The sequence below is a fragment of the Teleopsis dalmanni genome, chromosome 1 (assembly GCF_002237135.1).
Source record: "Teleopsis dalmanni isolate 2A chromosome 1, ASM223713v2, whole genome shotgun sequence".
Lineage (NCBI taxonomy): Eukaryota > Metazoa > Arthropoda > Insecta > Diptera > Diopsidae > Teleopsis > Teleopsis dalmanni.
In genome coordinates this window covers 1,868,954-1,895,173 of record NC_051846.1, presented here as the reverse complement: position 1 = coordinate 1,895,173, position 26,220 = coordinate 1,868,954, and the positions used below count along the sequence as shown (strand labels likewise).

Genomic DNA, 26,220 nt, shown 5'->3' with positions numbered 1-26,220 from the left:
TATATTCAAAATTATGCGATACTTTACAAATAGAGCAGTTACATACTTAAAAAAATTCCTGAAATTTATTCTTAAAAACTTACGAAATTTTTTATTCAAAATTAAAATAAGTTAAAAAAAAATGAAACTCTTCCGAATTTTTTAACTTCAAATAAAATTACATACTCACGTTTATTTACTTACTTATCCTTGCAAAATATATGGAAAAAATATTTCCCATGGTCTTGACTAATAATTAATCAAAAATGTTAGTAAAACTATGTAAAATTTTACCACAACTTAAACTTCTTAGAAGCGCATAAATACGGTGAAAATATTCCAGGAACTTTAATCAACAAATTTGATAAATGAGTGCCTTCACAAAAGTAGAAGAAAAAGCAGAAGTATAGAAAGGGGCAGTTGGCTTTTTGTGTACTAACTTATTTGGGAACATGTGTCAACACCACCAAAATTAACCCAGGAGTTATTATCAAAAACTGTGGTTAGATTTTAAGGAGTGAACAAAATCAACATGTCAACGTCAGCCACAAGTGTTGAAGTACAGATTTGCTTAAACCACGTGTCATAGTTTTACAATAAAACTTAATAAAAAAAGTAAATATTTTCATCTATCAAAACAAAAGCCCAAGTATAAATGATTTGGAGCAAACTTTGAGGTATTATAGTACCAAATGATGCTGATGATGGTGACTTTTTGTTTAATAATTTTGGGTATTAAAATCAATCGATATGTTTAATGTTGCAATCTCATACACAGCAATTAATACTTTTTTTTCAGTTTTATCAATGAAGACAAAACTTTTATTAAATTGCATTAAATTATCTTTACGTATTTGGATAGAATTTGATTTAAAAATATTATTAAGTTATTATTAATTTATTCCATATTAATATTAATTAATTATTAGTATTTATTCCAGTGGTAATATCTCTATGGTGGGTTTCACACCTTCAAAGATGAAAGATTTCTCTTTAAAAAAAACTATGTTATTAAACTATGACTATATAAGTATAATTATCCTTTGGTGTATTATATGTGTAAGACTAATAGTTTAATATCTTTGAATTGTTCGTATCTTAATTTATTACGATAAAGGTACATCTTACTTAATAAATATCAGTCAATTGCTAATAATTTCCCTGAATTACTTGCAGATCTGGATTTAGTTAATTTGAAGAACTTAATTGAATTTATTGTGGTAATCAATAAATGCTATTATTTGTTATCGTGTTAGGTGTTGTCTTTTTATTTCTAAAAACGACTATTGGCAATTCTGAGCAATTATCACTTGGAAACCCATAGTAATGAATTGAATGCAACTGTCTTAATATGAATGTTGTAAATATCAGCAAAATTTTTGTTTTGATTGTATTATAAACTAACTAAGCAAACAAGAACAAAATAATTTTATAATGATTTACTAAAAAAATATAAAGTAATTTTTGTTATAATATATCATAAATACATTATACAATTATACATACTTATATTGTTGATAATTTTGAAAATAAATATATAAGCAAATTATTACCTAAGTAATAAATTACTATCCTATTAAGAAACCTTCACCAATCATTCTAATAATAATGATCCTATTATTGCTTAACATTATTTCTTAATATTTCTTAATGTTATTCATAATATAACTTAACCATTATCACTCAATATTCTAAATCTAAAAAATTAAAATTAAATATCTGTTAATCTGGTACTAATTGTTAATATCATAGAGATTCAATTTTTAAAATTATATCCTTTAATTAAAAACCAACGAAAAAGGATATAATGCCTTCAAAACCCCACTACTCTTTAAATATATGTATCAAATATGTTGTGCCGACTCCGAGTGTTATCGGCAAAATATTCAAATCAATTTGTGAAATTCATTCATATATAAGTATTAATATGTTCCATTTTCTGTATTTATGATGCAATAATTTCGCTTTACTCATCCACATGTTACGAAATTTTAAAGGGATACGAGTAAAGGATTTATTAAATAAATCCACTGCAAGTGGCCTATATCTCAGCGGTACAAAATATGCATGTGATTACAGTGCATTGGAAAGCATTGTCTTATATTTCCTTTGATTATTCTGTATTTGTATTTTGACTTTAGTTGTGTGTCTAAAGATTTTTTTTACATTATCAAAGTATTAAATATCGAAGGTTTATCATTTAAAATATTAAATCAAATTTTACTGATAACATAAATTTATTCAGGAATTTTTTTATACTTCCTTAAAATATATATATATATTTAAAAGAACCTGATTGAAATTAAATTAAATTTATTCAATTTTTAAAATTTCAAATCTTTTTAAAAATTATTCATCTGAATTCATAAGAGAGTTCGGTAGACCAATAAATGCCATTTTTGCTTAAATTCCTTTCAGAAATATCAAAAGCGACTTGCTAATTTCATATGCAAACGAGTACGAAGAATTTTATAGCATTTTGAACATTTATTGGTTTTACGCTCGATGGCTTCGTCAAGGATAAAAGCAACAAAAATTCTTTTTTTCAGGTCGATACCGACACATTATTGCATAAAATTTGTATATAAGATTTTAGATAAGCCTTAAGATATTTTTTTTTTAATTCTATATTACATTTTGGCTTGGTGATGTTAAGTAATAAATGCATTAAATGTATATTTTAATAAATTTTGCTAGTCGAATTTCTTAATAATTTTTACTTTAAATTTTTTTGTTGTATTTGGATTTTCATTGCTTTATAGTAGCTTTTATGGTATTTAGAATTATGAGTTTCAGTTCTTATATTAAAATTTTATAAAATAAAGTTCTTATAAAATATTTGTAAATATATGCTTGAAGCATATAATATCCTAATAATACGTATTATTAAAAGGCCAGTAAAAGTAGTTATCCATATATTACATTACGTAAATTAAAAATAAGTTTTCTTTCTATTTGTTGCTATTATTAATTAAGAGAAAGACTTTTAAGCTTAAACGACATTTTCGATTTAGTAAATTAATTGTATAATAACACAATTTTCTTTATTTTTCTTAACACTTTATCAAAAGAAAATATATATTAAATTTGAGTTATATATATATTAAAAGTATTTTAAATAAAATTTTTAAGTTAACAAATATTATATTAAATTTTCCCAGAAATTGAAAATATATTACTGCTTTGTTCCTAGCGGTACTACATTGCGTATACGTTACAATTGGGATTACTACTTATATGAAACATATACTCAGCATTGCAAAAATTCAATTTGTGGTATTAATTATTTGTGTAAAAAGATTTCAGAGGAAACAAGTAAAAATAGTAAACAAATAAAGTGCAAAATAATTACCTGAGGTTGAGCTCTTTATTTTGAAAGTAGGTTGTATGAAAAGAAACTAGTGTTAAGTTTTGTATAGTATTTATTTTACAATGAAATAGTTTTTTTTTTGTTGTTTCGATTTAAATCAAATATTTTGTAGCATATTATGTCTTTTCAATCAAACCACACTTTTGATCTGTATTATATGTCAAACTTTTACTAATAACTGCTACATTTCACTGCAATACATACCATTCATTTATAAAAAATCGCCTTAGAGGTTATTTGATATAATCATAAGAAATATCAATATTTTGACATCACCTATTATATCAATATCAACACAAATTAATTTTCCTTTTCGGAAAAATTTCACTATAAACTACACTCCCACACATATCATATATACGTATTTGTTTAACATTTAATTAAAACAATTAATTGTAAGGGTTTTTTGAAATTGCCGCAAACCAAAAAAAGGATTGAAGGCAAAATGCGTATGATGTGTTCCCCCACTTAATTTCATTTACTTCTGCGGTCATATAAATATTACATAGTAATGTGCAGTATCACACTACAAACATATCAAGGGGTATTTGTAGTTATTTCAAGAATTTTTGAATGGCAACATCAAAATAACGCAATGTTAGTTATGGTGGCATATGGGTTTTGGAATTTTTTTTATAAATAATAAGTTTATTGTAAAAAGGGACTTTTAATGTCTGCTTATTAACTCGTGTATATCTTTAAGCTGAAGGTCAAGTTGTTTTCTTTTAGTAATGATATGTTTTCTCCATACTGGTTGCCTATCCAACAGTATGCGAAGGCACTTACCGCTGTTGTCTGCAGGTAGCTGTTTTTTCGTTTTGCAGAACAGGTGGAGATGTACCGATATTGTTATAATATTAGCTTTCATTTTCCAAGTTTTAATCCAGTTTTCCATCATATGATAATGCATTTGGAGATACTACTGGATTTGTATGAGTTACAGGCAAAACTGTATTATCAGCAAAAGTGCCAACATTTCCTGCTTTCGGAAGATCGTTAGAGAAGAATGGGTACAATACGGAACCCAAAATGCTGTCTTAAGATACGTCGGTATTTTGACATATTTCAAGTATTTTTGTAGTATCTTTAATGAATTTCAGTAAGAAGTATTTATCTAAGAGGTGAGAATGTGAAGTTAGAATAGGAAATCAGTTAGACACACTTTATTACATCATTAGGTAAAATTCAATAAAACGTGCATTCTTTTAAATTACAGTTTTTATTGTTCTATCAATTCGGTGCACTTGTTTCTTTATGTCAGCACTTTCTCTGAAGCTAAATTTATAGATTGTCATATATTTTTAAAATTATTAATAGGTATGAAATTGAAAAGAAATAGTTCTTTTAAACTGTCCTGACTATCGACAAATGATATATATTATTTTACTTATACGTGTAGTTTTCATACACTTTTCTGATAATAGCGTGAAACATATCGACGAGCAACAACTTAGTATTTAGTTGTATTTTAAGTTGCTTTTCATTTAAACACAAAAATATTTAAAATTGGGGCAATTTTTACTTAAAATGAGAGTGTTTTCAATACCTATATTAATTATTTTAATAAAGAATGTGGATAACACGTCCATTTGTTCATTTAGTGCATATATAACCATTAAAATCAGTATAATTTAGATTCGTACTTTACCGATTGTTTTTTCATATTGTTCATTTTCATTACGATATGAATGTACATTAAATATTTTTTTTTTTTCATAATTAAAAGCTATCTGAAATATCAAAATATTTTGTGCTGCAATACATCAAAATAAAGTATTTACCAAAAAGAGAAGTAAGAATATATATAAAAGATTAATTTTGTAGATAAATAATGAACTGTTCGATATAAATTTTCTTTGACTACATAAGAAAAGTCAAAATACAATTAAAATATTGTTAAAACAAGATATTAAACTGTTCAAATATGATATATACTTTCATAACAAATAAAAATTTTTTGCTTCATATTCAAAATAATTTACATATATTAAGTTAAGAAAATTATAAAACCAGTTTTTGAGGAAATATTCAAAATTTAATAATTAAAATTAGTATAAGCACGTTTGATTAAATTTTACAATTTAAGATTATATATAACTTTAAAAATTAATTTAAATTAAGATATTTAAAAGACTTTGGTATGCTTAAGTTCCCCACTTACGTTAATATAAATAATTCATTAAATATATAAGGTGACGCATAACCAGTTCGTATAACAACATTTTAGGCAAACAAATTTTCAAATTGTTTAAAAATTTTGATGAAAGAATTATGTATAGTATTTTGGAAAATTTTGAATACAAAAAGTTTGTACTTTCTCCTAATAGAAATCGAGTATAAAATTTTATAATTCCTAAACAATTAGATTGAATAAAATATTATACAAAAATAATGTATTACATATACAATACATGTCAATTTGTGTCAGTATTTGTTACTCATACGCAACGTGTAACCTTTTCATTATAAGTAGCTCATAAAATAATCAAAATATTTTTTTTTTTTTCAATTTTTAAAACAGTTTTTACTTTTATTAAACAATGTGTAATCCAATAATCCGCTTACTAACTTTATGCTATTTGCATTTTATGATATTTTAGCAAAATTGAGTTTTAGTAAAACCTGGACTAAATTTATACCCATTATAACTTTTTTACTATTGATTGAATAATGATAGTTTTTTTTTGTTGTTTTAAATCTAAAGTTATGGTTATTAACTATATGTAAAACAATTTTCAATTTTAATAGTAAAATTCAATAAATAAAAATGTTTAAAGAATTTAACGTTTTTAATGGAATTTTTAATTTCTTTCTTTTAAAATTATATCACTGTTAGGTAATTGTCAATTATAGAGAATTTAACCTTTAATAAACCTCATAGATGTTGACGAAGATACGAATAAATAATTAAATAATAAATATATATATATATATATATATATAAATCTTATAATTTAAGATTATTAATGACTTTAAAAATTAATTTAATAAACTAAACTAATTTATTAAAGACATATATGTATATAAAATTATACATGGAAAAAGATATATAAAATTAAATCAAATTCTTTCATAAATATATGAAATTAATTTTGTCCTTTATTAGATTTTAAATTTTGCAACTTTTTTTTAATCTTTAGATTTTCTCTTACTTCACTTTCGATCTCGAACGATTTTCCGCTTAACTTATTTGAATTACCATCGATTAATTATATTAGTCAAGTAATATAAAATAATTAATATTCGATAAAATGATTACTATTATACGAATCATGCTTGATTACTTGTACACAACAGACAATGTAGCAATGTATAACACGCAACATGTATGAAAGCGCTTCATACGTTAAACTTGTTCCAATCAAAATGTTAACTTTCATTCAAAAGTGTTGGCGCAAATTGCGCGCCAAAATTGCTTTACGTATGATAATGTTGATTGTCTGTACTGTGCGTTGCCGCCTACAGACCGTTACACTTGTGTGCTCGCATGCTTTAGTGAACTTAGCATTAACAAAACTTGTCTTGTTGTTCCAGTTGCAAGCATTCAACCTTAAATTTATAGGAAAATTGTACGGTTGTATTAAAGCGCCAAGCCATGCAAGAAAGGAAAGTAGATTTGATAAGAAAGAAAATTTAATTTTTAGTTGATAGCGGAAACTCGGTCTGCGCGGATGTTCGAAAGCGGTTCAGAATAAAATAAAAAAGGTGTTGATTTGAATTCTTATATTGTGTACATGAAATATTTAATTAATAATATTAAAAAAATTATATTCATATAAATAAAATACAACAAAAAATAATAAAAAAAGAGAAATTATAATAATTTTATTAGCGCATATGAAAATAAATATATCAAACATATAATTAATTTAAGATTTAAAGCAAGCTTTTGAATTTAAAGTGAATTACTTATTTGAAATAAGCTACTAAATTAACTACATTATAAATATTTGAAAGTTTTAGATGAACAATACATATAATTTAAATTAATAATATTAATGTTATTAAATCAAGTTTTTATTAAAAAATATATATATAATTAGAAGTGACATAGAAAGTTAATAAAAATTACGATAATTAAAAATATATAAATTAAAAAGTAATCCACTTAAGTATGTAATAAATAGTTTATATTAAAATAATCAATTTCAATAAAAAAAAGAAAGTTTAAGCAGTTTAATAAAAATAAATCATAAAATAAAAGTTTAAATATTTTAAATTTTAAAATCAGTTATAAAATTACATAATAATTAAATGTGTAAATTTAAATGTTAGAAAATTAAGCAACAAATTTAAAAAATTAATAACGAAATTTATATAATAATATAATAATAATTTAATAATTAAATTGCTAATTAAAAATTTTTGTATTTAGTGGTAGAATTTAAAAATAATAAAATTGCTAACAAAATTAATTAAAAAATAATGTAAAATATTAGAAATCAATCAGAAGAAAAAAACAAAAAGCAAACAAAATTAGCATTACAACGAAATATAAAAAATTTTGTGAAATAATTGAAGCGTTAATAAAATAATAATATTATTTATGTGAATAGGAATAGGATAAAGGACATTACCACATATCAAGTAGGTAACAACTATTTGGTGAAAACACGCACTTCTTGATTTATCTAATAACCTTGAGATAAAAAGTTACAAAAGAAAAAATGGAACAGGCCACATGCTTGGAAATTTTTTTCGGATTTTACTTAATTGAATTTCCGGTTGTGAGTATAGTTCAACGAAAATAAAGTTCATAAATTTGACTATTAGCCACTAACCACAACATCGAATGAACATTATATAAAATTATTATAACACAATAAACGCGTGTCCTTTGCGTGAGGAAATCCCATTGGCATAACCTTTTAAAGCAGAGTATAAATATTCCTTTCAAAGAAACAATATCAACAAATTAAAAATCTTCTGAAAATTATCCCACTGAGTAAATTCGAAAAGAGAAGGTCACATTTGCATACTGGTTTAGGCTATCCTGGTAAGTAAGTGGGGTGATGTATAAATTTCTAATAAAAACCGAGAATTCCTATAAATTCATTTGATATGCATTATGGTTGTTGGCTTATTAGAAATTATTAGACGCATGACTTTAACAACGTTTGTATTGTCAGTCGGTTATTCTGTTTAGGCATTTGAATAATCAAAATAAATTCCATTAAGTGAAAATGTGAAGCTTATTTTTCTGATAGACTCTAAAGCAAAATTAAATATATATAAAAATAAGAAAATACATTTAATAATGACATTTAATAATGTCAATATCACGTCAATAATTTAGCATATGTTATATACGATACTAATATACTATATATATAATATTTGATTAAATTGGTTATAGCAAAAATAATGAAGTCTTTTACAATAGAAATGAAAACTTTGCTTTACTGTGTTGTATACCATTTAAATCGATTAATGGTTGATGTAACAAGTCTTATATATAGAAAAATAGTGTTTGTTTTTTAATGTGAACATCCACTGCAAAAATCGTTTGTTTTTTGTTGTCCTTCATGTGTAGTTATTTCAATATTTCATAATTTTAAACGAATTTAGAATAAAAAGCAGATAATTCAATTTAATTTTACAATTTAGGAAAAGATTTTTAATTGCTTTCATTGTTACTATTACATGAAGTTCGCTGACTGATTTCTATTTCAGAACCCAACATCTTATACCCTGCTATAAAACTACCTCTAGATATTTTACCTTGTGTGGCACCTGAAGGATATTATTGGCTTTAACTGAAGGAAGTGTTCTTCAGCAAAATTTTTGTTAAACTATTATTATGTTCATGTGCTAATCTTTTATTTAATGAACTCTTACTCGTAAATCTGCCGAAGACATGAGTTACATATTGTTCTGGGCAACAAGATGAGTGAATTTGATTTAATTCAATTATTCAATTTTGAATTTGTTCCTCGAACTGGTGATGATAATAATGTTGTTTTTATATATTTTATTTTTGGCTACAGGTCAATATTTTTTAATTAAATATTTTTTTTTGATTTAATTCAACTGTATTCAGACTACAATAAATGTTCAAGAATATATTATGAGCTCAATTTACATTCACAACGAATCCATATAATTGGATCGGCAGTTTTTTAGGCCCGATGTGTTCTGATATAATTATGCGAAAAGTTGTTATTAAAACAAAAAAAGGTTATGCTCTCTATGTGTTATAAATAAAGATAAAACTTTGTAACATTTTCTGAACCTCTAACCAACTTTTGAATTTCTCCGTTTATAATGTTTGGTAAATGACATATTCAGTAAAATAGAAGTAAATATTATTTAAAAGGTTCTTTGTAATAAATGCAAGAACTAGTCAAGTAACTAGTTAAAAGTTAATAACGCGCTTAAAGATTTAACGTGTTTCATCAAATAACTAATAAATAAACCTAATTTTTGACTTAATATTTAATGTATCATAATTTTGGTAATTCCTCAGTTTAATTTTGAGCAAAATGATTGTAAGTCGGCAGGTTGTTAAATACCTTTCAGCTTTCCAGCTAATATCATTGGGAATAGCTAAATATCTTATCAGTTAAATGATCTAGTTGAGTACTTTTGCGCGCAAATGAAGTTACATTTTGTATAAAACTACCTGACTTAGAGCACGTTGTTTCGCATCGCAATAAAGTTATTTATATTAGCGAACAATAACGTATGAATATGAATATATACAATATAAAAAATATCGTTTAATGGTATACACACTTTGCTCATTGAGCCAATTGTAACGGATGTATGAGAACTATAATCCATTGTGTTGATATTGTACGATAAGTGAAAACTTTGTCTTGATTAGCGCTTTATTTAAATGTCCTCAAAATTATGTTAATCACGCTCTCGTTTATGTGTTCATCGACCATTTTGCATCGTGCTTTTCTTTTTATTTCAGATATTTTAATACTGAAATTCTTAATTACTGATTTATTTAATTTCAAAATACAAGCCTCCATTACTTTAGGTTGAAATATTGTTATATATAATTTAATTAAATTTGAATTTAAATAAAAATTAATGCATATCTTTCGATATTGAGTGCAGTATGTGTTTTAATATGTACCCTTGTTATCAGAAGTCTTACTTTCAAAACATAATTAAAACATAATATAACATTTCATAAATGATGAACGTTGAAATTCAGCAGAATAAAAAATAAATCTATAGTAACACCTTTCATAGCATGTCAATGTTCAAAATGAGAATCAATTTCCTGATCCAATAATCGCTCGTAGTATGTCTGAATGGAAAATAAAGTTCTTGCGATAAGAACCACGTGAAGTTCTCTAAGGCCATTGTCATCTTTGAACGGATTATTTATGTTCAAATAGAAATGACGTTACATTGTGAAAAATAATAAAACTACTTCCAATTTCAACAGAAAAATAATAAAATAATTCTTACTAAATTGATGAGATGTATTCATAATAATATATTTGTGAGAGGAAAGTTCATTTTCATTCTACAGAATGCAATAATTCTATAGTAATAACTTATAAGTATAAAAATATGCAAACATAAACTTAGTTTTTAATCTGTTTATTTTTCTAAACAAAACAGCTTGTAAGCTTTTAGGGTACCTTGGGTTTGTTCGTGAAAGTTAAGTTGAAAGATAAATCTTTCCAATTCTTATTTTTAATTGCTCGTCTTCATAGAAGAACAGTTATTTTTATTACATTTTTAAATTTAATACTTTCTTATTTGTAAAAATCTTGATACTCCTAGTAAACAATCAGTTCGTAATTTCAAGAAATTTTATAACAATGGACTCTTAGTTGAAAAATCGTCTTAAAACTTAACTTAAAACTCTTATGCAAATATATACTATAGTTTTTAATTTGCTTTTTTTTAATGAATAAAATAGCTTATAAGCTTTTAGGGTACGTTGGGTTTGTTCGTGAAAGTTAATTTGAAAGATAAATCTTTCCAATTATTATTTTTAATTGCTCGTCTTCATAGAAGAACAAACATTTTTATAGCGTTTTTAAATTCAATACTTTCTTATTTGGAAAAATCTTGATAGTAAACAATTAGTTCGTAATATCAAGAAATTTTATAACAATGGACTCTTAGTTGGAAAATCGTCTTAAAACTTAACTTAAAACTCTTATGCAAATATATACTATAGTTTTTAATTTGCTTTTTTTTAATGAATAAAATAGCTTATAAGCTTTTAGGGTACGTTGGGTTTGTTCGTGAAAGTTAATTTGAAAGATAAATCTTTCCAATTATAATTTTTAATTGCTCGTCTTCATAGAAGAACAAACATTTTTATAGCGTTTTTAAATTCAATACTTTCTTATTTGTAAAAATCTTGATACTCCTAGTAAACAATCAGTTCGTAATATCAAGAAATTTTTTAACAATGGACTCTTAGTTGTCAATCGTTTTAAAATTTAACTTAAAACTCTTCCCTTTTTTTGTAGATTAAGCATTGATTTTTAGGAAAAAGCAAATGGCTTTAAAACTATAAAAGATACTTCACTCTCTTCACACCAGCTCTTTCTCGATGGTTTAATGAACTTAAAGTAGGGTTGCTGAAACCTTGAAGATATCAGAACGGAATATGTACTTATACTAGTACGTATATTTTAACGCATGAAAATTGTTTTCAAAATGGACATTGTATGTGCTAAAAGTGGGTTTAAAACAACAACGTATTGTTTCAAAATGTTTCAGTACAATTAAAATAATCCTATTATATATTACTTCTACTTATACACTTCAGAGTCAAATCGGCACATAGCTGAGTTGCTAGAAGTCAAGGTAAGATGTCTAAATTGGTTAATAATGGAAATGTCAGCTTGTGGGGTTTTGGGTTGCAATTGATTTCTTTGAGCTATAAATAACGATCTGTAGAGAATATTTTTTGTGCTATTAGTGTATTTGACGAAATAATTGCTTTGAAATTAATCATGGAAGATCATGGAAAATTCAATGCTGCCAAATATAATGAAAGTTTTCGTAAAAGTTTTAGTTTTTTTGGACGTCCTACGAGCTTAGTGATTGATGTGACTCTATTGAGTAGCTTTATTCTTATATTCCAAATTTTTATTTTTTTGTGCAGACAATATTATAATACTAAAAATGTAATTAATTTAACAACTTTTGATTGCTTTAATTTTTTCATGTTGAAAAATTCCGTAAAAAGAAACATTATTTGTTTTTCCAAACATACCATAAAAAAATGTTTACAATAATCTTATGCCCTGTGGCTTATAAATCACTTAGCTTACAAAACAGCAAAGTTAGCAACCATATCGTAATTAATAAATAATCAGGATTACTGTGCATCATGATAATACATACAATATATATGCTTAGTAATGGACATTAAGCCATAACAAAGAAATAAAAGTTTCAGAATTTGCCTTACGGCATGCTGTGCTTCAAATTTATTTACAAATATGGATGTTCAAAATGATATTTGTCAAACAATTTTCATATGCAATATTAAATAAATATAAGATCACATGTATAATTATTAAATGATTACTGAAGTCCACAAAACACTTTGGCAATTCAAATAAAAGTAAATAATTTTCACTATCCCGTAGGCATTAATTATAAGAAAAGATATAATTTAATTATTTTATTTAATTGAATTTAATTTCATTAATTAATTAGCTGACATAAACACTAATAAAATATCCACAGAAATTATTTTAACACATTTGCATATACGAGTAATATTAATTCTCATAATTGTATATTTTTATTTAGCAATTCAAGCTTCTGCGAGTAGCTTCCCAAATATCTTAGAAGATATTTGGGGACTTAACTCACATTTGCTGGTGTGTCAGCATTTATTTGCATAATTGCTACAATAATTAAATGGAGCAAATGTCGTAAGGAAGTTGCTATGGAAGTAAGTTATTTTATTAATTACGTTACTTAGATGCTTGAGGATTTTTGAAGGAATAGCAGCAATAAGGCTTAATTAAAAACATTGCATCAGTAATAATTTGAGATTGGTTTATCTGCTCTGTGAGTGAGTATAAATGAGAAATTATTTAAGCGTTTTAAGTATAAAATATTGCTACTTAAAATAATTAAGTAATTAGTGCAAGTTCGGCACTGCCATTTAACAGTCCTGTTTTTATTAAACGAAATTGATTTTAATGAGTTCTTTAAGCTATTTGCATTTTATGTGAGCATCATTACTGAAAAGTTTAATTGATTGAAATTAAAAAGAAACTGAATCAATTTGTATAAATACCAGTACAATCATTTTCATAACTAGAAAAAATAAACTTTAATCATTATAAAATCGATTCTGTTTTTTCAGAATTTTAGATTTTACTTCAATCGTTATTTATATCGTTAAATATACTAATATTTCTATATGTATTTCATCAAATTCGCCTTTTCCCTTAATCAGGAGATTTCCTAATAACAACTTAAAAATTAAAAACAAAATCTATTTATTAATTTCTTTTTTTAGTAAAAATATATTTTTAAAATTTAAAGAAATATCACTTTCTGCAGGTAGACTGTTCTTAGCAAGAAATATAAATAGCATTGGAAGTAATTAAATTTAGATAGCATTACCAAGTTTCAACCTTTATATAAACGATTGTTAAATTTTACTTCTGTTTATGAATTCCATTATGTATTAGCATATGTTTATAGTTAACATATTATGCTTCTTTTATCAAATATAAATAAATTATAGAACACAACTGCATTATTTTTACCAGCCTTTTTCCTACTAGCAATAAATACTACCAGTTCGGATGTACTTTGAAAATACATATTAATTAAATTCACTACTATATATATACATATACTAATTTACGAGTAACTTTAAGTTGATTCAAATAATTAATAGTTTTTCTTTTTGTGTTTTTAACTATTCATTTCAACCTCAATAAATGCTGGTACCCGATATTTGTATTAGTATATAATAGTACACAAAGGAACCCAGTTTCTGCACATTTTTCAAAATTCATGAATTTTTGACTAATGCAGATTCTGTACAATATAATTTGTTTTAATGTTTGTAATCAATAATCAATTTTCAATCATCTAATATCATTCACTTTCAATAGAAATGCAGTTTATGGAATGCTTTCTCACTCAGAATAAGGTAAGGTATAAGTTGCTAATGTATAAGGTAACCATATCTTGTGAATGTCGTATTCAATTAAATATTTTGATTAATCTGACAACCCAATTACTGTGAGAGACAGCTTTTACATTCACTAACTAGAAAATGATTGGAATTAATTTCATCAAAACTCATTTCACATAACTATACCTTAAATTTTCCTTCATTGTAATAAATTTGTTAAAAATATTATTTATTAACACAAAATAATTATTTGATTACTGTTGGTCAGTTTAAAAAAAAAAATTGAACAACAATCAACTAAACCATCGTCAATAAATCATCAAAAAAAAAATTGCAACAGAAGTTATCACTAACAGTTCCAAAGTTATTGTGGTAAATCGATCAAGAAATCGTTTAATACTTTTTGCCCAAAGAAGGTGAATAAACCAGTGAATGATAAAAAATTTGCAGTTTGTACTCCATGCATTATAGTCTTAAAATTTTTTAAAGGTCTTGATCAATTTAATAAATATGATAAATCCTTCTTTAAAAGCTTTTGAATTTCTTTTGAATTTTGAAAATATTGTTGTTCTTCCTAATTGCGAAGAAATCTAGTTACGTTGTTTTTTAGTAATATTTTGAAGGATATTTGTGTTAGATAAGAAAGAACGGGGTACTAGCTCCCATTTGAGCAGAGTACTGCGACCACGATTGATCTTTTGTGCTACAACACACCTTAACTGAACAGAAGACATTCCGCCTTCCGGATGAAGACTAAAATGTCGGCCGTTGAGGACCTCCTAGTGTCGGAAGGGGAGAGCCCAGATCAAGGCTGGGCAGTAATATTTGTGTTACTATAATTCAATAAAAAAACAAAAAATAACGTCTTTAAGTTATGTATTTTAACTAAAATCGAACTAATGGAATGAGGGCAAATACAGTTAACTCAAGCTCTCAGTAACACCGTCCGCACAACATTTGTTTCATTTCTGCAACAAAATGCGTTACTAAATTAAATCATTTTAATTAGCTCTATTTTTACATTTAAGAAAATGAAAATGTTTTGCAAAAAAATTTATTGATAATAAACTAAAAGCGATTATGATGAAAATTACTATTTTTTTAATAGAAACTACATGTAGTTTAATAGAAAGGTTCTTTAAATAGTAGTGAATTACAACAACAAAATTTAATTATTTTTAATTAAATCAATTTTTGAATTACTATACAGTTATTGCAAGCATTATTCGTAAATAATTTTTATTTTTTGAGACTGCAAGTACCAGGGGTTGAACTCGTGCCCTGTTAAATTGGAAGCTCGCATTCAGTGTTCATTATCCAACTGACCCAAAGCCATACTTGACTTGTAGGTATGTTCGAAATTGGAGTTTTATTAATTTACTGTGAAAGTTATATTTCAGGAAATTAATAACCATAATTAATCATGGTTATTTTTATTGAATACTACTTTGAATACTACTCTATTGTAGAGATATTATTAATTCCTTCTTCTATATTGAGTCTAATCTAAAAAAGTAATACAGAGAAAGTCATGCTAATGCTACTGTACGCTATTTGTATTTATGATAGTTAAAATATCAACAATATTCTATCGAGATTCTTCAAACTACAATATAAGATAGTAAAATAAATTGCTGAATAACTTGAATCTACTACAGAATTTAATTATAAAAATGTTATTAAGATCTTTTCGTATTTTTATCATTATTTTACAGTATAAAAAAATCAATAGATGAATGTCGAGCAGAGAATGGCGTATTTGAATCTGAAAGAAATTCTGCGATACTCAAATAAGTTCTCAATGAATTAAAATTTGAAGCAACAGAAAACCTGCGAAAATTGAAGTATTTCTAGAGAATAAACAAAAATACGAAATAATGGACGAATATCCTGTGGTGCATATACAACCAGACGAAATAGTTGAAGAGGAAGAATTTGGTAAGCAAATACTTGGAAAAGTATTACTGACAATGAGAAAATTGAATGAATTATCTTCGTCAACGTTTTAAGTTTAGAAACGTTCAGTTGTTATTATAAGTTCAATTCTTTTTATAATTTTATATCTCTTGTAGTGAAAAATCAAAGCTTAAATTATTTTATATAAATTTTATACTTCAAAGAACTAATAACTTACAGTTTTAATTTCAGTACTTATAATTCTTTTTTATTCTGTCTTTTGATTACACATAACATTCAGCTAAATTGCTAGTAGTATGTACATACGAAACTTTAAACTTATCGCTACTATCTTATTTCACTTTGAAATCTTATTTTCTAACTACAGTCTGCAAATTTATTTTATTTTTAGAGCGTCTCTATTCAGCTCCAGCCGAGATTGTTGCACTCTTGTCAATTTTTTATGGTGGAATCAGTATCCTGTCTGTCATTGGCAACACACTGGTGATTTGGGTGGTTGCAACTACAAAGCAAATGCGTACTGTTACTAACATGTACATAGCTAACCTGGCATTTGCAGATGTTTTCATCGGTTTATTCTGTATACCATTTCAGGTAAGCCATTTAAATGGAATTTCTCACAAAAATTAATTTTATATAAAATTACAAACAACGAACTTGAAAAATATATATATAAACAAGAGTAATGACATTAAATTTAATTTAAGAGTAAGTATAAGTAATTTAAATCTGTTAAGTTAAAAAACATAAAACGAACTGTGAGATAAGTTTTTTTGCAATTCTTTATTATCGAGCTCTGTTAATAATTTTATTAAATAAGTTCTGAGATTTCCATTTATCAAATTTGATTACTTATTATTCTCATGTCTTAAAATACTGAAATATGTATTATCTGTATTATTACAGTATTCTAGGAATACACATATCCAATCTAATTTAGAATTGAACTAGGCCCAGGTTTAAAATTAAATTTAAAATTTTGTTGTCATTAATTTCGACGTTTGTCACAAACAGATAGTGTTAATGGTACAATAAAGTTCCTAAAATTTCTTGACAAACAAAAAATAAATTAAATTTATTCCATAAAATTAAAAAAGTAAAATTTTTTAGCAGCTGTTCCATCCGGCATGATTCGGCACGCATACGAAAAATTAAATTAACGCATTCTTCAGAACTTTTAAATTGCGTGACAGCTTCAACGGTACGGAAATTAAATTAAATTAAATTAAAAAGAAATTTTTAATTGATGCGTTAATTTTGTCTTTCCAAAACCTTTTCGTATTTAATAAAATTCAGATTATACGAAAACTAAGTAAAATATGATTAAATATTTTAAGACTAGAAGACTAATTAGTTGCTTCTTCAGATTTTTCTTGCAGTAAATTTAAAATAAAATATTGTAAAAAGTTATTATGTATTTTATATGTGTGTAACATGTTAATTTATAAGACAAGATAACAAGACATCTTAAGCGAATTTGTTTGGTGGAACAGTAAAAATAACTTGACAAAAATATAAGTTTAAATAATTTGAATCGAGAATTGCATTGGTTCCGACACATTATTCTTCAGATCAAGTACAATTCTAGTAATTTTTTTAGCCCCATTTAAACATTTCCTGCAAGCTATTGAAATATAATCCAAATTCAATGCAAACCGAATGAAGATAGTCGACTCATTTCATAGTAATTGCAAAGCACTAGCAGATAAGATGGGCCGAAATTTTACTCTTCATCTCACTGTCTCAGAAGTATTGTTATAATTCAGACCAAGTTTTGAAAGGTGATAGTTAAGACGAGCAGGTCCAGTAAAAAACCAGTAATTGATCTGAATTCAAATCACTTATAACTGAAAAATCTGCAATTATTCCGTTACTATGTACTGCATTTCTATTTTGATATACTGGTTTAAAATAAATGCGATTATAAGATCTTTCCAACTGACTCTTTGAGAAAGTATTTTTTAATATTATTCAATTAATATTTTTGTAAATACATTTCAAATGAATATTATAAAGTGCCAATGGGTTCGATTTTCATTAAAAAGTTCATTCCAATCTTTGCATTTGACATACTCCAAATATTTGCTCATTCATGTCACGTAAAAACTTTTGCTAATGTCAACTTTTGAACCTTTTTCCAGAAAAAAATGTGTGCTTAAATTGTATTTCCGTATTTTTATAAACGAAAATATATTGAATTAAGCAGAGGTTATGGAAATAATTAACTGTTAAAAATTATAATTTCTTTAATTTCAGCAAGGTTTTTTTTCTTGTTAGATTATTAGAATCCATATTTTAGATGGATGTATTTTTTTTGGAGAATTAATTTCCATCTTTGTCAGAAGTATCTATATAGCTGTTTTGATCCCCTATAACTAATTTATTATTTTATTCACTTAACTTTATATTATGCATAATATACATATTTTTAAAAAAAAATTAATATTTAGTTTAAATTTTATCTTTAATTAAATGTAATCATTTTCAGCAGTGCAGCTTTTTTCGATATTGCCTAATATTTATGATTTGTATACAGTCAATAACATATTGAATTAGCTTTGGAAATGTAGACCAATCTATTGTATATGTACTTATTCCATGTCGTAACTATATATTATAGGTAGGATTACTGCAAAAATGAAATAATTGGGTATGATATTGGAAACTATTATTTTCGAAACACTATTATCTATTATTATTTAAAGGGGAATATATTATAATTATTAAATACTGAATACTGTTAAATAAAATAAGGCGATCATATATGAAACAGGATCATCGTTAATATTATTATAATATTAAGTCTCGCTGTTAAATGAAATATGCCGTCTATTTGATGCTTTATTTTTAATCTGCACTTCGAAGGTAATTAATATTGGTAATATTTGTAAATTTTTACATTTTCGGAACTTCTCAAGTTTATATTATTAGTTTAAATTATATAATAATGATTCCGATTTATATTAACATCTGAATGTGCTGTTTTAATCTTTGGCACAACTTGCTTCTTTTCGACTTGTGCCTTTTAATAGCAGCCTTAGTTATAATTATGACAAGTTACTGTCATACTAAGTCTACATATAGGAGTTAGGGAATCTCTGCTATCTCACACATTTGTCGCATACTTGCTTTTCCGATTTCAAGTGCGATAAGAAAATTATTACATGTAATTAAAAGCAGTGGAACATAGTTTGTTGTTGGAATATATAATGACAATATAAACGAATAAACCAATTTTAATCATTATTTATGTATTATATAGTATAAATTTATATCATATATTATATTTACTTATATTATATTTATATTTAATAATAGAAATAATTTTATATAAGAAATAATGTAATAATATATGTTACATAGGATTTAACATGCAATTATATGTTTCAATTAATATAGTTACTAAAGGTTGTTTTAAAAAGAGAACATTGTTTTTTAAATTTAAGTTTCAAGCTGCTTTATTGCAACAATGGAATTTACCTTGGTTTATGTGCGGCTTTTGTCCATTTGTGCAAACTCTTAGCGTGAATGTCTCGGTTTTTACTTTAACGGCAATTGCAATTGATCGCCATCGAGCAATTATTAATCCACTAAGGTAAGTTTTTGAAAAATACCATAATTTATACATAATATTAATATAAAATCACAGCATCGGAAACTGTATGAAACGTTTTAACCATATGTAATTTCCAATTTGGTAAAGAGATTAGATATTCTTTGTGTGTTATATATTCATATATATTTTGTTACTTTTTGATTCTTACACTATGTACCATAAAGTATAGGACGTTGATATAGCATTTCATTTTTATATATTACTTGATAGATTTTGAAAATTTCTATGTTTTATTTCTTACAACTAAAAATCTGGAAAAAATATTTTATTTATTATTCAGAAATATATATTTATTTAAACTAAATCTTCTTCACTATTTTACCTATATTTCACCCCTTTGGTTGCCATTGTCAAGTATTTTTTGTTAATGTAAAGTAAGAGTTTTATTCGTTTATGTACTTCAATGTATTTTTAAAATGTCCATTGCTTATTCCATATTGAGGTTACTCATACGCACCGTAACACTTTTTCAAAAACTGGTAGCTCGTAAAAAATTTATTTTATTTCTTTAACTTGAATAAAATTGCAGAGAAATTTTGTTATTAGTTAATAAACTTTTCGTTTTATTATAATAATTAGGACTAAGTAAGATATCTCATAATTTAATTAATGTTTTTTATTAAGTAACAAAGTATAAAAATATTATCCTCTGTTTTTAAATCTTTTTTCCATATGGATTTTAAAACAAAGCTGGCATGAGTAATGTAAAATATCAATTTATGAGCTAACAGCTTTTGCATGTAATAATATTTTTATACAATTCTGTGCTTTTTAAGTGTATCCAGTCCTTGACATGAAGATTTTTTATAAAATTTAAAATTCAGGCTTTTTTCGATAAGCTTCATAGTAGAAGCTTATGATGTCTGCTATGTACATATGCATGAAATCAAAAACATATTTGTGTTGTAAATTATTGTATTGTTAATATATATTAACGTACATATAGTTTAGTTAAATTACTTTAGTTCAAAATTACTTCAAAATACTACTTCACAAATAACATATAACTTCAAATATACTAATCTTATTTGGTTTATGTAAAATGTTATAAATAAAGCATATCAAGATATTTTATTGCTTAATTTAAAAGTTAAGAGTACCTAAACACCGCATAAAATTTCTAATTAGTGGTTGCCTTTTTTGAGTATGGAAAACAAATTATTTCTTTATTTCCAATACTTTTTATGTGATATTAATGACACTTCATGCTCCACAGCTTCCAATAACTTTAGTTATGATTTAGTTGATGTTATATGTGTGTATATATATGTATACATTATATGTATATTATGTATATTCACAGGACGTCGCCTAACTGCGTGACGAAAATATAGGAAAGTATTCCATAGTTCACAAAACGATGAGATCGTCTTAATGGGAAGATTAGCTTATAATCGAGATGCAAGATGTTAAAAAAAAAACGAAAAATGTTTGATTGTCTTGAAATCGGGTTTTTATAATACCCAATGAAGATTTCTATTTATTAAATTTTATCTAAAGTTTGATACTTAGGTATCATCTTTTGGTATCATTTAGTATAGGCTCAAATCTATTTGGGGTTTGGTGGTTTGTTATGGGTAGTCTTTTGTTCATCACCTTAATGTTGCTAAAATGCAAAGACAGTTCCAATCACAGAATTATTTTGGTAGACTTCCTTAAAAGAGCAAAATAAAAACAGGGAAATATTATGTGATGTTTTAAAACTTATAAAACGCTAATACATATTAGTAAAAGATATTGCATTACCAAAAGAGAATCATTTATTCATTTATTATTATTTACATTTATTATTCTACAAAACTGAACAAATTACATTATGGGTCCGCTGTGTTCACTATTCACTGAAATTTCAATCAATTAAGTCGTTTGTTCCGGTACTAACGAATACTATGAGGAACTAGAACACTTCGCATTTGCAGAAGCGGTTAACAAAGTGCAATATATGTAGCATTAAAAAAATAAATTGAAAAGCAAGACTTCAAACTTCCACAAATTTCCTTTACTTTTTCCTAAATTATTTTTGGATGTCGCAGATGTTTTGCAGTTTGTGAATCATTAATTAAAATAAAATTTTGTTGAATTCGAATTTATGTCTAATATTATTTATTTGCACTTTAGTTTATATATCTGATCATTTGAAAATTTAAAATTCTTTTATATAATTACGGTGTTCATAGGTTCTTCCAATACTTTTCTTGCTTCAGGAAAAATTAATAATAAGTATTGCAATTATTGCTTTTAATAGACCATCTTTTTGTTTTCGTGTGGTAAGAAAAAATGTTTTCGAAGTATTGTAAGTAAATCTTCAATATCACAATGAAGTTTTTAGCACTCAGTAGAATATTTATTATATTAAATTCTTTTTATCAAATTATCATTTGTTATATTTCTTTCAGTTTCTGTTGAGAGTTCACTCTTCTCTTTGTATTGCAAAAAAATAAAAAAATCTCTCTATTTCTACTCATTATGTAGAGCAAGGCCAACAAAATTTGTATCGAAGTTAATTATTGTCACAATATGGATTGTTTCTATCACATTTGCTATACCATGTGCCATTGCTTTTCGCGTAGAGTTGGTACACGAACGGATAAGAGGTATGCTAAACATAAGCAATACAATAAACGATTTTAACAAAACTCTGACAACTTTTAGAGGATGGCGTAATCTACAATATGACACGACCGTTTTGCTTGAATAAGAATCTCTCAGAAGAGCAGTTGCAAACATATCGTTATTCTTTGGTATTTGTGCAGTACTTGGTGCCATTTTGCGTCATCAGTTTTGTGTACATACAAATGGCAGTGAAATTATGGGGCACTAGAACACCTGGTAATGCACAAGATTTGCGTGACATGACATTGTTAAGAAATAAGAAGAAGGTAAATCAAATACGTGTCAAAATGATTAACTGCTCATAAATAGGAAAGGGAGATTATAAGTTCTCTTACCTGCATAATAGTATGACAAACTGACAGTTACATCCTGTCTGTAAAAAGTATGAATAGTTATCTCGACTTTTACTTATAAAGTTACGATATTTGACTCAACTCATTTATTTAAAATTTTTGTTTTATTTCTTTTGGTGATGACAGGTCATTAAAATGCTGATTATTGTCGTCATTGTATTTGGATTATGCTGGTTACCACTACAGCTCTATAACATACTTTACGTAACAATACCAGAAATAAATGAATATCATTTCATCAGCATCATTTGGTTTTGTTGTGATTGGCTCGCAATGAGTAACAGTTGCTATAATCCTTTCATTTATGGTATTTACAATGTAAGTATAAATACGTGCCATTGTCCTATTATTTTACAAAATTATTACTTTTATTTAAATATTTATTTCGGTTTTTCATTGCGAACTTTATAAAATCAATATAAAATCATCCAAATGAAAATTTAACCTTTACTTCTTCTTCCCAAAGTATGTACTTGTTCGTACTTAAAGGATTTGATTTTCCTCGCGTATTTCAACACTGAGCATAAGTGTGAACATAAGTATCTGTATTTTTTTAATTTTATGTTGACTGAGCTATTTAAATACCTTTGAGATATTTATATGAATAGCCATTTTTAAAACTCTTCCAAAAGGATTTGTGGGTGTCTAGTAGTTTTAGTACAGAACTTTCACAAGTTCGGTTTCTGTTTAGTTTATGGTTAGCTATTTGAAACGTGGGTTGTTTTACAACCGCTGTTTTGGTATTATTAGACGAAAAACTTCCAGTACGTGTAAATTAAGCTTTAAGTGCTATTGAATTGGGCACCATTTGTTCACCGATTTGTTATCAGTGCACTTTGTTTTTTGAGGATGTGTATCGACTGCATGCTTACAGATCACTCTTAAATTCAAGACGTTTCACTAACGAGCGGCAATTAAGTAATGTTCAAAATTTTGCAAACTATATGCCAAGTCAGTGAAAATTGCCTGAAAAGAATGCTATACTGTTAGATATCCAGTGGTGGAGATTTGATTAATGTTGTGTTTTACACTTAATCATCTAGTCTTATATAGCCGATTATATTTGAGTTAAAATCAGCAGGTATAAATTATTTATCATTTAATTACTTATTTTAATACAATATAGCAATAGTTGTTCATTTAGAGAAGAATTTATAAGGTGCACACTGTTTGTATTATTTCTGATTTAAGTTGAACAAAAAACTGAATAACCATTTGAAGCTTGAAAAAAACAAGGATCAAGCGGTTTGATTCGGAAGATATCGGATTAAGTTTTCAAAATAGATTAAGGTATTCCTATTAGAGAAAATTAAAATTTAAGGATGGTTGTCTTGAGCTAAACCTGTATAGCTAAAACAATCCTATATGACTTCATATTATAGTTCGGATTTTTCTGATTAAGTAGAGAATAAATTTTGTCTTTACAAAGTTTATTCTCGACCTTAATATGCATTAATCTTATATTGAAAGAAAATCCAAATGCAATGTGTCGAAGCTTCTTAACAATTTGAATATATGTGTCATTTTAGTTTACAATCGATCGATGATTATAACAATTATTTACTTTGAATTCATTTACTAAAGAATACAAAATATATTAAGTAAAGTCTTAAACTTTAGACTTCACTTTACTAGACACGAAAAATATGTCTGCTTGTTGTTATAACTACATAGTACTCCTTTCATTTTCTTTGTAGTCATATACTAGATGCGTTACTCCCAATCACCGTAGAAGGCACTACCGATTTTAACCCCAAAAACAGAAGACTGCATGCTGTTGTGTATCTAAAGTCATAACATTTACTGAATAAGAAATGTATTTCTAACACTTTAAATACTTAGAAAAATAGAACGTTTTAAATTTTTTTGAGGAACTAAAAACCTTGACTAATAGGTTAACAAATGCTTTAGGTACTTTGAGAAGGTGACACTTTTAGAAGTAGTTTTTCATTATTATTTCATGAAGTGCAAATGAAAATTTATATTTATCAGCTAATAAAATAAGGTAAAGGGAATTATTTTGGGTAATTTTAATTCGTAATTTTAATAAGATTTTATGCATTCGGTTCACATATATACTTCAATCAAATGTAATCCCACTTAAATTATATTATTATTGAGACTAAAGGTAAAAAAGCAATGAAATTCTATTAGAACTATCATAGAGCCTTTTCATTTTTCCTTAATATATTTTTTTTACTAACACTTTTCCTGCAAATACCTTAAAAGCTTTCAATAATTTTGGAAATCTTTTTCAGGAAAAATTCAAGCGTGAATTCAATAAACGTTTTGCGGCATGCTTTTGTAAATTCAAGACATCCTTGGATTCACATGACCGCACTCTATCCATGCACACACGCGGTAGTTCCCTACGTTCCAGTTACATGAGTTCCTCAATGCGTATGCGTAATAACATATTCTCATCCAGTCATCAACACCCTGTTAGAACGGCACATTGCTACCGTCCAGGGCAGATGAAAATTGGTAAAAATGGCCACAACAACATTTACAATGTCATGACTTTCGGTAATAACACTGCGAACAATTTTAATGGAGGCGTTGATGCTAACATTATTGTTGGTGTACATGATGCAAATAATGTTGGTCCGTTAATGTACCAGTGGAGGCGTAATAACTTTAAGCCGTTACATCCAGATGTCATTGAAAATGAAGATGATATGGGATTGATGGAGTTGCCGTCAACACCGCCATCAGAGATACCTTCCGGTACGTATGGCAACACGGTTGATACGATTAAAAGCGACTCGAATGAAAGTTCCAGTTGTATTTGTGAACAAGAATTAGGTAGTCGCACTGAGTGTGATGGCACTTGTATACTGATGGAAGTTGCACGTGTGCAGGCACCGCACACTGACATCGTCGAAGCTACGGACAAGGACATACAATTTTAAATGTTCCAAGCACTGCAGGTGTTGTGATTTAGCAATGCACATATATTATAAATTAAGTTAATTATAATTAAAATTTTAGTTGTACTCTCTTTCTTATGTTTTCTTAAGAAAAGTTGTTTGAAACTGTGATTATTAGAAATTTGTTTGTGATTAAGTGAAACTAATGTAGTGAAAGCACTTTAAAAAAGTCAAAAATGTATGCTTTAAAGTATGTATAAGTTTAGTGTTAAGTCGCTGTGCGAGTACTTAAATTAGCAGCTGATTGAACAGTATTAAATCTTCTAAAAGTAAGTTATTTTTGTAAATAAAATCAATTAATTTAGGGCCATTGTGCAGTATGAGCTAGTGAACTTGGAACAATT

The 26,220-nt window shown here is 26.2% G+C and overlaps 1 protein-coding gene across 1 annotated transcript; it reads left to right on the top strand.

Annotated features, from left to right (window-relative positions):
• Positions 1 to 7,887: 7,887 nt before the first annotated feature.
• LOC119669853 (RYamide receptor) lies at positions 7,888 to 25,901 on the top strand. Its single transcript, XM_038079885.1, has 8 exons — positions 7,888 to 8,345; positions 16,163 to 16,385; positions 16,756 to 16,958; positions 19,811 to 19,959; positions 22,453 to 22,574; positions 22,633 to 22,859; positions 23,073 to 23,264; positions 25,205 to 25,901. Exons 2-8 carry the CDS (start codon positions 16,325 to 16,327, stop codon positions 25,856 to 25,858), a joined length of 1,608 nt encoding a protein of 535 aa, XP_037935813.1. The 5' UTR covers positions 7,888 to 8,345; positions 16,163 to 16,324; the 3' UTR covers positions 25,859 to 25,901.
• Positions 25,902 to 26,220: the final 319 nt, after the last annotated feature.

Coding starts and splice junctions, on each gene's coding strand:
- LOC119669853 (XM_038079885.1), top strand. CDS start 16,325: ATGGACGAATATCCTGTGGTGCATATACAACCAGACGAAATAGTTGAA. Junction 19,960..22,452: donor GCAATTATTAATCCACTAAG/GTAAGTTTTTGA, acceptor CTCATTATGTAG/AGCAAGGCCAACAAAATTTG. Junction 23,265..25,204: donor TCATTTATGGTATTTACAAT/GTAAGTATAAAT, acceptor AATCTTTTTCAG/GAAAAATTCAAGCGTGAATT.